General features: G+C 48.8%; 4 protein-coding genes and 1 long non-coding RNA gene across 26 annotated transcripts in view; 2 read left to right on the top strand and 3 right to left on the bottom strand.

Annotated features, from left to right (window-relative positions):
• Window positions 1–772: 772 nt before the first annotated feature.
• On the bottom strand, window positions 773–2,192 carry LOC113464973 (uncharacterized). The gene is made up of 2 exons (XR_003389819.1): window positions 2,026–2,192; window positions 773–929 (listed from the first exon to the last, which is right to left on the bottom strand). It is a non-coding gene; the product is annotated as an uncharacterized LOC113464973 (long non-coding RNA).
• Arp8 (Actin-related protein 8) lies at window positions 1,687–3,869 on the top strand. Of its 2 annotated transcripts, XM_018033300.2 has the most exons (7): window positions 1,687–1,716; window positions 1,778–1,945; window positions 2,012–2,503; window positions 2,560–3,051; window positions 3,113–3,332; window positions 3,392–3,520; window positions 3,580–3,869. In XM_018033300.2, exons 1-7 carry the CDS (start codon window positions 1,687–1,689, stop codon window positions 3,750–3,752), a joined length of 1,704 nt encoding a protein of 567 aa, XP_017888789.1. In that variant the 3' UTR covers window positions 3,753–3,869. The 2 variants fall into 2 exon arrangements, with proteins under 2 accessions (XP_017888789.1, XP_017888790.1); XM_018033301.2 differs by lacking the exon at window positions 1,687–1,716 and having other exon boundaries at window positions 1,854–1,945; window positions 2,009–2,503.
• Window positions 3,048–4,792, bottom strand: LOC108630190 (uncharacterized). Its single transcript, XM_018033303.2, has 5 exons — window positions 4,452–4,792; window positions 4,247–4,382; window positions 4,109–4,165; window positions 3,871–4,035; window positions 3,048–3,133 (listed from the first exon to the last, which is right to left on the bottom strand). The coding sequence occupies exons 1-4, from the start codon at window positions 4,790–4,792 to the stop codon at window positions 3,883–3,885; spliced, it is 687 nt and encodes a 228-aa protein (XP_017888792.1). The 3' UTR covers window positions 3,048–3,133; window positions 3,871–3,882.
• Window positions 4,671–6,285, top strand: mRpS22 (mitochondrial ribosomal protein S22). Its single transcript, XM_018033302.2, has 3 exons — window positions 4,671–5,145; window positions 5,205–5,677; window positions 5,744–6,285. Exons 1-3 carry the CDS (start codon window positions 5,055–5,057, stop codon window positions 6,224–6,226), a joined length of 1,047 nt encoding a protein of 348 aa, XP_017888791.1. The 5' UTR covers window positions 4,671–5,054; the 3' UTR covers window positions 6,227–6,285.
• Window positions 6,286–6,288: 3 nt separating this feature from the next.
• LOC108630185 (uncharacterized) overlaps window positions 6,289–15,581 on the bottom strand; it is a 77,833-nt gene continuing 68,540 nt past the window's right edge. For 16 of the 21 annotated variants that reach the window (XM_026817837.1, XM_026817848.1, XM_026817844.1 and 13 more), the window contains 4 exons: window positions 15,471–15,578; window positions 15,212–15,394; window positions 15,022–15,121; window positions 6,289–9,822 (listed from right to left, as the gene is read on the bottom strand). In XM_026817837.1, the coding sequence (XP_026673638.1) occupies window positions 8,461–9,822; window positions 15,022–15,121; window positions 15,212–15,394; window positions 15,471–15,578 (1,753 nt within the window). In that variant the 3' untranslated portion in view covers window positions 6,289–8,460. Of the gene's footprint in view, window positions 9,823–10,321; window positions 10,430–12,798; window positions 12,852–15,021; window positions 15,122–15,211; window positions 15,395–15,470; window positions 15,579–15,581 lie in introns of those variants that run through there. The other 5 variants (XM_026817849.1, XM_018033292.2, XM_026817850.1 and 2 more) reach the window with 4 other exon arrangements.

The raw sequence follows: 15,581 nt of genomic DNA, 5'->3' as shown, positions 1-15,581 counted from the left end.
TATTCTCCTAATACAAAGTCCAATTTCGGGCAAAAATTTTTGCTATCCGGGAATTCTTGGAAATGACGTCATCACCAGGAGTTAGTGCTACCTCCTATCATATCATATTCTCCTAATACAAAGTCCAAATTCGGGCAAAATTTTTCTCCAGAATTTCACTTTGTATTAGGAGAATATAAAGTGATAGGAGGTAGCATTAAATTAGTTAGTGGTACCTCCTATCATCTTATGTTCTCCTAATACAAAGTGAAATTTCCGACAAAATTTTAGCCCGAATTTGGACTTTGTATTAGGAGAATATAATGTGATAGGAGGTAGCACTAACTCCTGTTGATGACGTCATTTCCAAGAATTCTCGAAATTAAAATTTTTCGTCTAAAATTTTACTTTGTATCAGGAGAATATAATGTGATAGGAGGTAGCACTAACTCCTGTTGATGACGTCATTTCCAAGAATTCTCGAAATTACAAATTTTTGTCTAAAATTGAACTTTGTATCAGGAGAATATAATGTGATAGGAGGTAGCACTAACTCCTACTGATGACGTCATTTCCAAGAATTGTCAAAGAGAAAAATTTTTGTCGAAAATTTCACTTTGTATCAGAAGAATATAATATGGTAGGAGGTAGCACTAACTCCTGCTGTGACGTCACGATTCCAAGAATTCTTAAAATTCCGATTCCACTAAATTTCTACTTATACTAAGTGAAGATGACATGGAGAAGGGATTGGATGTAGGCAGATTTAAAGGTAAGTAACGAGGAGTTTGAATTGCATTTAAACTATCTCTTTATTAATTAAAACTTAAAAAAACATACAATAATTTACAAAGAGGATTGCATAAGGCTACTTAGAAATTCAACACTAATGCCGTAAGACTTGCAGGGGGTTGTCTTCATTATTTAGAGAAGCCCTGATTAAAAGATATCTGGAATAAACGAAAAAGAATGTTAAAATCATGTAAGACAATAATATGGTGAGTGAGAGAGAAATGCAAGACGGTATTGCTACTCCACTACGTTGAAATCGGTAGAGGTACAGAGAGAGAGAGAGAGAGAGAGAGAGAAAGAGAGAGACAAAATTCAAAATGAGTGTTAATAAGTGTTCGTCTTATCTTTTCAATGCTCGATCAGGCGTTTATAGAATTGTGGTCATTACTGTTTGACACGTCAAAATAAAAACAATTGTAACCTACGTCTGGATAAATAGTTACCGNATAGAAATTGTAGATCTCGTCGTGCTCTACAAGAAAGGTCGTATGCAATTTTCCCGTATCTCCAAGGGTTTAGGAGTTATTGAAAAAAAACGAAATTTTTTGTCAAAAGCGAAAGTGCTTGGCTCCAATATTGCTGCACCAGTGAAAAAGACGGGTTCGCAGCCGTGAACGCTGGATGGCGCCACGATGAACTCCAAAATCATTTGAGGTATGTGTAATTGCACACCAGTTAGGAAAGCAAGAGCTCATTGAGCTCCTGACATAAGATAAGGGTTATGTCGATCGCTATGTAACATCATTAATTAAATAACTAATCGTACAATAGGAAGTGAATGTAAATGGAACAGGAAGGAACATGTGAAATATATTTAATACATAGATAGCTCTTTCGTGACCAAGTTATTTCACGAGGAAGCATTTAACCTACTGTATAACCTACGTGATCTGTTACGATTAAGAGTAGTGAACAATGCCAGTTTTTCAAGAATCATGTGCCGAGGTATAATACATTAATCCTTAATTCTATACCCGCCGCGTAACAACATTAAAATCTGTTTAAGCAAATACAAGCACAAACGATAGTGATAATTCATCCTGGATCGATGTACCTGAGAATGGGGAGAGCGTCGGACTTGAATCCCTGCACGATACTGAACGCCGTCGCCAGAAGACGCTTGCCCGGTGGACTCGAATACAAAGACAGTTTGTTGCCTCCCGCGATACCACGAGTAATTATTTCATTTACGGAATTACGCTTACGGAACGACGTTTTACTCCTCGACTGTTCTTAGTAGACGAAAGAACTTACACAAGCAATGGAGGAATCGCGACTGCAGGTATCTCACACGTTGCAGTCTTGCCTTCAGTCCGACGGAAGACGAAGATACGCGACACCGCCGCAACAGATAGCCGCTTTCAACCGTAGATCGAACGCGGAGATATCTTCGCCTTGCAGCGTCGAATGGATAAAGACTGACAAAGATGTCGTCGTCGGAGACGATGTGCTGTCGTTGAATCCGGAGGACAACTTCAACGTTCATTTTCCATACAGGAGAGGAGAACTGAACGTGCACTCTGGTCCCGGTGGAAGCCTGCGATCGGTCATGGCCGATTTGAAAACCATCTGGGAATACGTCCTCACAGAGAAGATGGACATTCCTCTGAGAGACTTGAAACACTACCGAGCCGTTCTTATAATTCCAGACATTTACAACCGACAGTATTTGAAAGAACTTACTACGTTGATGCTCTGCGAGGTCGGATTCGGCGCTTGTTTCCTACTGCAGGTTGGTAAATACGTTCGTCGAAGAAGATGCACCGTGTCACTAATCACCCGTCGTAGGATCACGTAGCGGCGACGTTCGGAGCGGGCTTAGGGTTCGCGTGCGTGGTCGACGTCGGAGACCAGAAGACTTCGGTCTCCTGCGTGGAGGACGGGATCTCTCATCGGAACACCCGGGTGCGAATGGATTACGGCGGCGGAGACATTACCCAGACGTTCTTCTGGTTACTGCAGAAATGTGCATTCCCGTACAAGAGCTGCGACCCTTACAACAAGCTGGACGCCTTACTCTTGAATCAACTGAAGAAGGACTTCTGTCACGTCGATTTGAACATATGCGGATCGCAGGAGAAGACATTCGTGGTTCGGAAACCGAAGCAGCAGACCGAGAAGTATACCATTCAAGTCGGCGACGAATGCCTGGTGGCGCCGTTGAGCCTGTTCCAGCCCGAATTGTTCAAAGTGTCCGGTACGCACAGCGTACACATACAAAAGAGGTCGATGGGAGACCCGGAAGATCCTCACGACGAGAACTACTTGCGAGAGACAAGTGTAAGAGAATTTTATGCGGGAAGGCGGCCAGGTGCGAACAATTCTCTGTTTCTTCTTTCAGAGGAGAGGCATGAAGGAGAACCTGGAACAAACATCTGAGCTGCAAGAAGAAGCGAGTGCTCCTATCGTGACGGGAGAAGAGGAAGTGGTCGTGGACGCGGTGGATTCCGCGCCGATCGCTCTGTCGAATCGGGATCTGGACGCTCCGCGAGATTTCGTGGTCGGTCCCCAACAGTTGCTGGGTCTCGACCACGCCGTGCTTCAGAGCATCGATCGATGTCGTAAGTATATTACTGATCGATCAAACGAACGAACGCCATCGAGACACTTTTATGTTCAGCTACGGAGGATTTGAAGAGGAAAATGTACAGCTGCGTACTTGTCGTTGGATCGGGTATGAAGTTTCAAGGAATAGGAATGTGGCTGCACAACCGAATTTCTCTTCAAATTCCGTACATGTACAGGGCCGGTAAGTTTTCGCAAGAGTGATCACGATCGCGCGGGTACAATATATTTATTTCTGTACAGAACAATTGGATATCATAACGCAACCGAAGGAAATGGATCCCGGAATGACAGCGTGGAAAGGAGCCGCGATCTTGAGTTGTTTGGAGTCGGCACAAGAATTATGGATCGGGAGGCAAGAGTGGGAACGCACCGGTGTCAGAGTATTGAGAGAAAGAGCACCGTTCATGTGGTAAACGCGTCGGTAGACTTACAATTGTCATTGATTCACACGTCATCCAAAGCATCTCATACACTTTTGTATTACGTAGATTTAAACGATCGAAAATAAAGATTTACTTTGTAAACATTTACCTGTGTGTTTCTTTACAACATCTCCATCAGCCGAATTTTACTTCGATCGTTCCTGTGATACACGGCTATTTCGGCACTGGTCAGATAATTTATGTAGGCTAAAGTGTAGGGAGTAACGTCCACGTATACGTTGTCACCGCCTTTCAAGTACGCCCTCGTTAAATCCTACAAATTCATGAACCACCTGTCGTCCGATGTTCTCAGCTATCGATTAATTTCTAACACTCCCGATGCTTACCGCCAAGAGGTTTTCGAAATCCAGATTGTCGGGGAACACCGCTTCCACTACGCTGCGCTAAAGATTTAAGGAACGATCGTGACCGAGTTCAAACGTGTACGCTTTTTTATTTTAAAGTTACGAATAATTTTATCGTACCAAGTCGGATTTCACATGATGATAGATGCGCGATGCCGTGGCGCGTTCTTTAGCGTACGTCGCGGTCTCTAGCGTCACGACGCGGTTTAAATGAGCCTCCTTCATTTTGGCCAAACCCAGTTTCTTTGCTTCCAAACTGAGACAGAAAGTAACGATACTCTCATGAAATAAAAGAGAAACTGCTAAGAACGAATACTGTACTCACCGAGACACGTCCTCTTTAACGTCCGAAAGTTCTGCCTTCAACGCGTCGAGAAGTTTTTGAGCGTTCTTGATCTCGTCGTTGAGTTCCTTCAGAACTTTGTGGACACGTAACTCTTGGGAATCGGGAAGGGAATAATCTTTCGGTTGCTCGCAAATGAACGTACTCGCTAGAATCTCGCACAATTGATGCTGCTTCCTCCTCACGTCCTCTGGGCTGCAATTGTCGTCCAGAGGAATCGGATTATTGTTCACGATGAAAGCCGTCACGTCAAGCACTTCCTTCTCCCGCTCCATTACAGATATTTCCAGGTTTTCGAGATCACGTTTGCAGTCTTCGTCCATGTTTAAATATTTCACGAACGCGACCGACGTCGACCAACGTCGACTGATTCCAACAGCGGAATGGAACGTTACTTGTCTCTAAACTGGCGGGAAAGCGAGTACAGTGGGGACAAACTTTACGACGTCCTGATTGGCACGCTCCGATCTCGTTCGTGCCATGCGCTTAGATCTCGACGGCTTGACGTCTCGTGCCCGACTGCCCCGACTGTGGGGCGAATCGTTTGGAGGTGGTAGAGGTTAAGTTAATTTCGACGAACGAAACATGATGTCCAGTCGAGTAAATTTCGCTTTACGTCGGTTTTATAAGAGAGCGACCTGGGACTGTCGCCCGTGTTCAACGGCATCGGGGGCGAGTAAGTAGAACGAGATTCTCTTTCATCTCGTTCTTGATCGTGTCTCTCGTTGTCCGCAGCGAACGAGAGGGATCCGGCGCCTATATTCTTCGACCGATACGTGCAGCAGTTGCTCACCACGCTGACTCGTATTGATTACCGAAAAGTGTTCGCCGCTCGCAAAGACGGGACGAAGTTGGATGTGCCGACAATGAAGTTCATGACGGACGAGGAACTGGAAAAGGCACGGGCCGAGATCGAGAAGAAAGCGAAGGGACGGATACAAATGCCGCCGTACGTGAAAGCTCGATCGGACCAGGTTCAACTGATCTCCGACGAACCAGCAGTGCAAGGCTACTCGGAACAGAACTTTGTGTTCACAGACATATCTTTCGGGAGCAATAACAGAGAGAGATTGATCGTGGTCCGAGAGGCGAACGGTATACTGAGACGCGCGAACACCTTTGAGAGACACAGGATGAACCAGACGTATTTTCCTATCGAGGGCAGAGAGATACACCATCCACAGATGTTTTTCAGCCCGTACATTGACGTAAGTATTTGTTATATTCTAATACTACTTACGACGTCGTAGACTAAAGCGACCGATCGTTTACAGGAATTACTGGACAAGGGAGAGTTCGAGTTTATCTTGGATCGAGCCTGTTTGCAGTTCGAACCGGACGATCCGGAATACCAGAGGGTCACGAAACTCGTGTACTCGTACGTGAACAAGCTGAATAAGTTCGACGTGTTGCGATCCACGAGGCACTTCGGTCCGCTCGCGTTTCACCTCGCTTGGGAAGACAATATTCACACGCTGCTGTTGGACCTGATTCGTAACGAGGCTATAGACGAAGCAGCGGCATTGGTCCGGTTGTATCACAGGGCTCATCCGGAGGCGAAGTCGGCCGCTCAGCCAACGCCCGACAATTTGGAAACGATAAGGCAATACGCGGTGCTAGATGCCCCGGATAGGCTGTCGATCACGCGCTCCTTGGACATATACGAAAGGATATATGCGGAGAGGCAGAAGATAGAAGAAGGGCTGCAAAAGGCCCACGGGATAGACGAAGACGGGGGCGAAGAACCTAAAACGTGAACGGACTTGACTCTATGTACAAATGTTTGTTAATAAATAATAATAATATACATACCGACCGCACCGTTTCGATGATTATTAATCGATTATTTTATTACGTGATAGTTACTTACAAACATTTACAAATGTAACAAGTCAATTCGATTTGGCGTACAGGATCGTCGGAAAACATTACATATCGATTATAGGCTAACGTTCGGGAGAGAAAACTGAATCGGTAGGTCCCATGGTAGACAGCTGTGTTCGAGGGCCGTCTTCGAGCGAAAACTGTTTTACCCGGGAACGGGATGGCCTCTATGGAACGAGGGATGGAACAAACGAGCCGACGAAGAGAACGGAAGAAGCAGGGGCAGGGGGGCGAAGAGAGTCGGGCGAGAGGATGCGAGGGAAACGGGGGTGTTCGATGGAAAGCAGCTTTGTACAGATGCAAATTATGCGTGTAAGTACCTACTGTCGTGAACAGAACAATATACAGGTTCGATCGTCGGATCGAACGAGAAAGTGCTTGTTCGCTGGAATCGTCTCCTCGATCGTTTCTTTAATGCGTCGATAAAACGCTCGCAACTGAATACTGTGACTCCATGCCTTAATTCGTATTACTCTTATCGTAGTACGTATATTTAATTATTACTTCCATATAGATGCGTTTCGTGATGTACGTAGAAAATAAATAAGAGCGCGATTACGATCGGCGCGTTAACAGACGAGATCCATCCTCTGAGGTCCGCTACCGTGAACGGGCGGATCGGCGGAAAGGGAAACTGCGGCAAATACTGAAGACATACTAACTCGAAAACGAAACGAGAAAAGCACGAATCTAGGTATCGGCTATTAGGCCGCTCGAAGCAAAGTATGCGCGTATCGATTATATGAACGTATCCTGTGATTTCTGTCGAGCGTTGAGTAGCTCCTCTCTTGATTTTCGACGTTTCTCTACGATCCCGATGACAAACGGCAGCGAGGATCTCCCGCTGCCCGAATACGTTTCGATCCGTCTCGCATCCCCGTCCCCTGTCCAGTGGCGATCACGACTGGTCGACGAGGCTGACAGAAAACTTCGGATTCGCGAGTGCGATATGCTCCGCGATTCAACAATTTAATCGGCTAATCGAATCAGCGACGAACGTTCGCGCTCGTCGATCGTGAATTCGTTCCAAGGGCGAGGCGACGTCGTCCGAATGCACCGAAGGGTGCTTCGCGTCGAACGACGGCGTCGAGGAGCTTTCCAAAATGATACGCGCCCTGGAACCGATCAACGGCCGATTAGAAAGCGCCGCATTCACATCTTTTTCCATAAGAATTGAGCAATAATGTTCCTTTCGATCATGCCGTCTCAAGATTCACGTTTCCGCTCGAGCTTTCGTCCCCTCTCCGATCGAAGCTACTTATTTATTTATGTAGAAACACGCACACCTCCTTTCACGCATCGTGACTTACAAGAAATATACTGAGAGAAATGCGCTGTCTGTGCGCTTCCTATGGGAACAGGAAGGACGATCGTTCGTCCTCGAGAATCTCGTCTACGATATTGACGCGTTACTATTATAATTATATCGTTCCACCTGTGGCTCTTCTCTATCTACCTAACTACGTATTCGCATAAATATTCGCTTATATAGAAACTCGTTCTGATACTCGTGTGTGTGTGTGTGTGTGTCTGTGTGTGTCGAATATATAAATTTCTCGTCTCTCCTTCGTAGATATAGTTAAGTGTGTTCATACGTATGTAGGATAATTCGATCAGATCGAGAGCCCGATCATCGCGGGGCTCCTAGGATCTGTCCGCCCGTGTGCAAAGTTCGACGGAGCTCGAGAGGAAAACGCGGGGATAATAAGCGGGCTCGTCGCACGAGACACGCGACCTCCCCTTTTCTTTTTTTGGCACAGTCGATGGTCGCCGCGATCCATCTACCTCTTCCGTTGTCTTCCGGCCAGGAACTCGATTTCCCTTTGGTGGAACGTGTCACCACCACCACCCCTTCCCACGCGCGAATCGCGCGTTCCGAGAGAAAGAGAGAAAGAGCGAGGGAGAGCAGCGTGCGCTTTCCGTTTACGATTATTGATACTATACCGTTATTAATTATGATAGACGATATTATGAATAACGCGTGACTCGCTAAGTCCTCTACTCTACCTTCCAGCCTGCCGCGTTTTTCTCTCGGATCACCCCGAGGAGCGGGTTAACTCGCGAGCACGACCTCCGCGTTCGGAACGAGCAACGACCGGCGTCTCAGTCACAGAATGTCCGTCTCGTAGATCTTGCTGGTGGTAGTGGTCGTCGCCGTACCGCTGGCCGGCGTCGTCGTCGTTGTCGTCGCCGCGACGCTTTGACCACCGTCCGACTCGCTCGAGCCAACGATCGTCGAGTTCTCGTTCGCGACCGACTGCTGTTGTTGCTGCTGTTGCTGCTGCTGTTCGACGTCGTCCAAACGCGTTCGCGTCCCGTCCACCGAGGACTCCTGAGGAACGCCGGGCTTCGCTTGAGCGAGGCTGGTCAGGGATCCCGAACTCGCGGCGCTGAGACCCAAGCCCATCTTGGCCAGCAGATTGCTCTCGGAGCCCGTCTTCTTCAAGAGGTCCGGCGGCGCTGGTGGAACGGTGGTCAGACCCGCGGTGTTCCTCTGCAGCTGTTGGAGCCTCGCGTACTGTTCCTGCAACGCCTTCTGCTTCCGCAACAGTTCTTGATGCCGCTGTTCCAACTGTTCGTGCCTGCCTTTCTTACTCTGCAACCCCTCCTGCGAGTTCACGCTCTCGCAGGAACTCGAGTTACTCGTCGAGAGGACGGCGGAGGACTGGGAGCTGGTAGAATTATTGTGTAGAGCCGGGCTCGCTTCGGAGGCTACGACCTCGGCCGGTAGTGCCATCGGAGGCTTGCCCTCCTTCACGGGAAGGGCTCCGCGAGCCGGTGGCCTCCGCAGCGTAGCGTTGCCCTGCAGCGCGCACGAATGATTCCGGGGTGGTAGCTGAGGACTGGTGGGACTGGCCAACGGTGATCTGGAGCTGGTGCGCGGCGGTGGCGGAGGTGGGACTCGCCTGGCGCTGGCGAGCTGGAGCAACTCCGCGTTCCTCTCCGGGACCGGGGGCTTCTGTCCCGGGACGAATCCCTGCGGCAGCGTGGGCAGACTGGGCTGTTCTTGAAGGGACACCTGCAGTCTCGCTATCGGTGGCGAGGTGTCCGTGTCCGAGCTAGACGGATACGAGTGCAACCTCCGCAAGGTTCCTCCTTGGGTGGACGGTAGCACGGCCGTGTTCGGAACGAGCGTACCCGGAAGGGGTCCGCTCGACGAGTCCACGCTTCCCTTCCTGCCTATGTCGGATATGCACGGCGGTCGGCCACCACCGACCGTCGACGACGCTCCGACAGCCTCTCCCCTGCTCGCCGACCTGCCCAGTTCGGAGATGATCGTCGAGGAGCCCTGCGTGTGGCCCAGCTGCGAGCTCGGCCTCGAGAACGTTTGCAGCTCGTCTAGCAGAGCGTCGAGTGCGTTCTCCGGACGCTGCTGATGGGTGGCGGGTGGCTCGTGAGCGTGGGGCCCTCCCCCGAGGACGCTCGCTGACCCCACGACAGTGCGTTCCGCTGGCACAGGGGCAGCTGCCTGCGTTCGACACGTGGACGACACATCGGTTACATCCTCCTCCGACTTATCCTCGAGTCGTATCTTTCGCTTCCCCTCGTGACTCGTCGCCGAGTGGAAGCTCGCGCGGTCGTCGAAAGTTGCCGTGGGAAAACGAGAACCTCTTAGGCAACTTTCGTCGACGGTACGGCTCGCGGATCGACCGGTCGCTCGGCTAAGGCATGCCAGTAACAGTGGTGAAACATGTGCGCGAGTATGTTCCGCATGCAAGGTGCTGGTGAGGCGATCGAACGGCTGGAGAGCGGTGAGGGTGAGACGTGAATCGAAAATAAAAAATGTGAACGAACGCGCGTGAAGAAAAGCCAGATGCGTCGAGGATGACCGAGAAATACATGAACCGAGGAAGGCGCGAGATCGATCGGACGTGATGCGTCGTCGACGGACGACGGAGCATACGAACTGCGGTGTATGCGATATACACAATCTTTTATGTACGTATTAAACTCCGTTAGATAGTTACCTGCGGTCTGGGGTATTACGTTTTGTGCGTGCGTTGTGCGTGTTACAAGTCAGTACTCGTTTGGGGCTCTTTTACGTTTGGCGTCGACCGTTGTCCGGTATTAGTCAACTTAAAAAAAAAACAGAGAAACCAAAAATGAAAAATCGAGGCTCGTAGCGCCGAGGAGGCGGAAGAAGAGAGAGGGGTGGTAGGGTTCGGCCCCGTTTCCGTCTCGCGGTTCATCATCATCCGTGTAATCTTCGTCGGTCCGTGGTGAGAAGAACGGGAGAGAGCTTCGAGTCTCTCCTCGACGCTCGAATTTTCCCGGTCGCCGAAACAGAATCAAGCATTGGACGCGACATGCAAATATATATATGCCCAGACTACGGATTCGATGCGTTCGCATGAAAATCCGCGGTCTACGAATAACGCTGCTACGTGCACGGTTTTCGCTCGTACAAAACGCAGATATGGACGCATGCCGCATTCCCTTACGTTCTATCGTACACGGAGGAACATGCTCTCGAGGTACACGCGATAGAACGAGTGGTATTATTCTTGGTCGTGAGAGAAAAGAAACACAGGTATATATATATATATATGTACACGATATAAAAATGTTGGCCGACCAAAAAAAGATTACACAGTCAAAAACCTTCGGTCCAATCCTTATAGTAAGGCAGTACATATTTACGAACTCGAGAGAAGTCGAACAGAGTACGTACGTAGTAGAGATAGGCAGAAAAAAGATAGACCAGAGAGAAGAAGATAGACAGAAAGAGAGAGAGAGAGAGAGAGAGAGAGATATAGAGAGAGAGAAAAAGAGCGGAAGGAAGATAAAGAGAAGAGGAACGTGTGTAGACAAAACATATGTATCGTACAAAGTCGAATCGAACCGTTTTTGGGGGAGGGAAACCAAAGAGAATGTCGAGGGTGAAGCGAGGGGGTGCGAGCTGCGAACCAATTCCACAAGAATCGAAAGCGAACGCGAGTGATCTGGATTCGTTTTAATGAATGACGATGATAGAAGGGTTTAAGGATGATGCGATGTAATGGCGTGACGATGATAATAATAATCGAGCGCGACGAATGTCCCAGGTACGACCGACTCAACGAATCGGTCTACCGTGAGTGGCTCGGCGAACGACTCCCCGCCGAGCCGCTCGTAGGATCGTTTAAAATCGTCCTGCGAAGTGTGCCAATTCCAGATGACAACACCGTAATCTCTTCTCTCCCCGCACAGTGAATTTAGCGATTCCGATGCCCAGTGTATACGATGACGTGACGGCGATGATGCGGATGATCGATAAGGGGCGATTCAGGATCGGTCTCCCGATCCCGGGAAATCCAATGTAAACCTTGTGTATCGAAGGGAGAGTGTCACACACCTTACTATAAGAAATGGATTGGAACGAGCGCGTCTGACGGAGGCGAGATCGCGGCTATCTCTGCACTCTCTGGCAGACGTCGTTCGTTCGTCTCGAGCACGGAACGGACAAAAGATAAAACATCGCAGCAAACGTATGCGTCTATGTAGAGAGCGTGTCAAGTTGTTTTAAGTACAAGAGTATGCGTATAACGAGTACGGTGAATGAATATTGACGAGGAGGTACTCTGCGAGAAGGCCGAAAGTGAGAGCGGTCAGCCGCGTAGCGCGTAGCAGAGCCGAGGATTCGTCGTTGCGCGAATTATCGTCAGATCAAAACGAGTCACGTGCGTGTCTTGTCGCCGGTATGACATGAATTATACGCGTCGGATCGGAACAAGCGGCTGGGACGTAGCGGGAGTAAACGATGACAAAGCTCTGTATGCGGTGTCTGGTAAGATGCAAAACGGGGACCCTCTAATTGGATTTATAACGCGGCGATTCGGATCGGGAAATCAGAGGGTCCCCGAGGACGCAGGCGGTGTCCGAGTCGTACGTACAGACCGGCGCTGGTCGAACGAGCCCGCGAAAAAGAGAGAGACAGAGAGAGAGATAGAGGAAGAGTGAATGAGAGAGACACAGAGAATTTCGTACGCGATCATGACCCGAACCTATGCGACGACGATCCCGCCGATTACTCCCTGGGATCTTTTCTTTTTTTCATCTTTAGCACACGGTTTGCCTCGGTCTTTACGGTACGAGAGCGAGAGAGGAATGAGAACGACGGGACGAGTCCTCAGCGAAATGATGGATGAACGATTAGTATGATTTTTGTGCGGCAGACATCATACCGACGAAAACGGAACAAGTATATATATAAAATATATATATAAACACGTGTACACGTTTCGAGGTGGTGGAGGCGTGGGCGTGAACACGTATAAGTGTCTGTATGTTCTGCGTATGCATGTGTGTACGTGTGTATGTGTGTGCGTTGGGTATTGTAGATATATATATATATAGTATATAAAAATAGTACAGAATAATAATGGTAATAATAATAAGGTAGAAATATTAATAATAATAATAATAATAATTAATAATTTATAAATATGAATCAGTAAAAAATTACTCATGACTGGTCTGTACGGCCTCCTTGAAGTTAGTACTCCACTTCCAGTCATACTAAAAAATTAATATCACTTTCACTATTCTGTATCCTGTAACCTGCGTTTTATAGTCCTTATTAAAAAGGAGAATACGGAGACAGACAGAAATACATATGTATACATTTAATATATACGTATATCAAAGTATATATGTATGTATATATATATATATATATATATGAATGTATATATATATATAGAAGAGAGAGACATGTATCTCCTCGGTCTCAGGTCGCTGTGACTGGAGACACAGCTCGATCGTCTCTGCGTAACCCGCGTCGCTTGCGATTCTCGTATTATGTATACAGGACGACGATACACCGAGCGGCGAAACATCGTCATCGTCGTCATCGTCATCATCCGAATTGTTGTCGGCGATCGGAGCTCTCGCTTCGTATCGAGAGAAACACGTCTCTCGCGAACGAGAAAAAAATAAAAAAAGATATGCAAATACATGGGAACGAACGCTCCTCGGTCGCGACGCAGATTTTTCATATACACAGTAGTCTTCTCCTTAACAATTCATCACAACTAACACTGAGAATGATCTGACAAAACGCGGTCGCCGGCGCTCGCGATCGTCCGAGCAGAAATCAATGACAGAGGAAGGAAACAGAGACAGACAGAGACAGACAGACAGAGAGATAGAGATATATATATATAAAAGCTGGAGGTAAATAAAAGAGCGAGAGCGAACTCTCTTCTCGAGGCCCGACGACCGAAGACCGTTTTGTCACATCACGTATGCGTAACGTTGCTAAATGTATAAAAAATATCTATGCTATCGGGATATACAGCAAACACTGAAAATATATTTGGTTGTGGGGTTTGATTCGGGGGTGGAGATTCGGGGGTCCATGTGACACAGAGACGCGAGAGTCGGAGGAAAAAGACTCGAAGAATCGTTTTTTACGGCCGGTCGGCGTATACTGCCCCCGATCCTTCATGTGTCTCGGTCGCGGGATCCGCGTAATGAAAACGAGGAAAAAGGTTTACATCAGATTTCGTGCACGGTTTCGAGAAACTGGTGCAGGGAGACCGAGAGAACACGATTCGATCGATCGATCGACTCGAGAAGCTAACGTCCGATGCCGAAGAGTTCGACGAGAAAGCGGTGCTACAGAACGAGAACGAGAGACACACCATTGCGATTCGTGAGAGGCGAGAGAGAAAAGTCCGATCGTGCGGCGAATCACGATCGAATCGCTCGTCCACACGCTCGACGAGGAGAGCGTGTTCGCGCATCGGTCTCGGAACAGTCCCGCCGATGCACGAAAACGTTTTCACCGGCTGCGTGCGAGATAATGCACCCATCATCAGAGTTATGCGTACCAATGATACACACGGAGGTAAGTACACAGTTCTATGTATACAGATATATAAATATAAATATATATATATACGTATGTGTAGACAAAATTCTATGTCACTCGTGCATGCGCATTTTAGCATAATGAGGATACGGGGTAAGCGGTGGTCGGACTCGACGCGTACGCGGCGTCGCCGCGACGGCGACGTATGTACAACGACCCGCGACACGTCCGTTTATTTCGGTCGGGTCAAAGTGGATCTACCAAGCGTGGATCTGACGCGACTACGAGACGGGATCTCGCGATTTCTTCCCGTTCTTCAAAGACGTTACTCCCTTCGTGCTTCGCGCGCGGTGGTGCGACGCGTCGACGAGAAGCACATTTTCATCTTTCGACGGTGCCGGTGTTCACTCGTTCGAGCAACGCGCGACGAAGGATGGGAACGTATGTACGGACGTGCGTCGACACTCTCGAAAGATCGAACGCGTACTGTCGCCCCGAGTCACGCGCGGACGTTCATCGAGATCGCCGACGAGTCGAATGAACGTTCCATTTTTTTTTCTTCCCTCTCTGAAGGGGGCAGAGATCTTTAAAGCGCGACGAACTGGGACGGGGATCGTCGTGGAACACGGGACGTGAACTTTCCATGCATCGGGCAGTAACCGAGGAAAAGATCGAAACGGGATCGGGTGTCGAACGAGTCGGAGATAGAAACAAATAAACGGATGGATAGACAGAAAAATAGACAGAGAACAGAGAGACGGACAGACAGAGAGAAACCGAAAGAGTAAAAGAAACGGTAGAGACAGTGAGAGACAGAGAGAGAAAGAGTGAGAGAGCGAGCGAGCGAGCGAGCGGGAGAAACTGAACGTTTACCTTGGAATGCTGAGCGGAAGTAGGCGTGATCGGTGGCGTCTCTTCGGCGTCTACGCTCGTCGCCGCGTTTGGTAATCGCTGCTCCTGCACCGACGCCAAGCTGCAACGAAAAGAACGAGACATCCCGTCTTTGAATGAAACGCCTCGCGAAGACGCGAGAAATGGCCAATGAAACAAGCGAGTCGTCTACCGTTTCAACGTCACGAGGGTACTGGTGAGCTTTTTGCAACGCTTCAACGCCGATTCCAGTCGTTCCGGCTCCTCCTTCAGGAACTTCTCCGCCCGCACCACCATCTCCATCTCCGAGCTCAACAGCCCCTTCATGCCCTCCTGAAGACTCGGGAAACGCACCTTCAGATCCGCGACCGTTTTGCTGAAACACCACGGAAAACGTGTACGAGGTCCTCCCTCTCTTCGCCCCGCCGATCCTGCGAGATTCTCTCTCCTACCTCGATTTGCTCATTATCAAGGCCATGTTCTCCACGTCCGACATGTTTACCCTCGTCTTCCTGTTGATGACGTTGCCGCGTAGCTCCTCCACCGTGTTCTCCAGCTCGCTG

This window comes from Ceratina calcarata, unplaced genomic scaffold, assembly GCF_001652005.2.
Source record: "Ceratina calcarata isolate Rehan_Ccalc_2016 unplaced genomic scaffold, ASM165200v1 scaffold71, whole genome shotgun sequence".
Taxonomy (NCBI): Eukaryota; Metazoa; Arthropoda; class Insecta; order Hymenoptera; family Apidae; genus Ceratina; species Ceratina calcarata.
Note: the sequence above shows the minus strand (reverse complement) of the source record. Positions and strands in the feature narration are given on the sequence as shown.

Bases quoted from the DNA above. Each gene is read 5' to 3' on its own strand.
- LOC108630190 (XM_018033303.2), bottom strand. From the start codon at position 4,792: ATGGACGAAGACTGCAAACGTGATCTCGAAAACCTGGAAATATCTGTA. The intron at 4,383-4,451 runs GTGAGTACAGTA...TTTCTGTCTCAG, and splicing joins GTTAAAGAGGACGTGTCTCG to TTTGGAAGCAAAGAAACTGG. The intron at 4,166-4,246 runs GTACGATAAAAT...TTAAATCTTTAG, and splicing joins ATCATGTGAAATCCGACTTG to CGCAGCGTAGTGGAAGCGGT.
- Arp8 (XM_018033300.2), top strand. From the start codon at position 1,687: ATGCCAGTTTTTCAAGAATCATGTGCCGAG. The intron at 3,052-3,112 runs GTAAGAGAATTT...TTCTTCTTTCAG, and splicing joins ACTACTTGCGAGAGACAAGT to AGGAGAGGCATGAAGGAGAA. The intron at 3,521-3,579 runs GTAAGTTTTCGC...ATTTCTGTACAG, and splicing joins TCCGTACATGTACAGGGCCG to AACAATTGGATATCATAACG.
- mRpS22 (XM_018033302.2), top strand. From the start codon at position 5,055: ATGATGTCCAGTCGAGTAAATTTCGCTTTACGTCGGTTTTATAAGAGA. The intron at 5,146-5,204 runs GTAAGTAGAACG...CGTTGTCCGCAG, and splicing joins TTCAACGGCATCGGGGGCGA to CGAACGAGAGGGATCCGGCG. The intron at 5,678-5,743 runs GTAAGTATTTGT...GATCGTTTACAG, and splicing joins TTTTCAGCCCGTACATTGAC to GAATTACTGGACAAGGGAGA.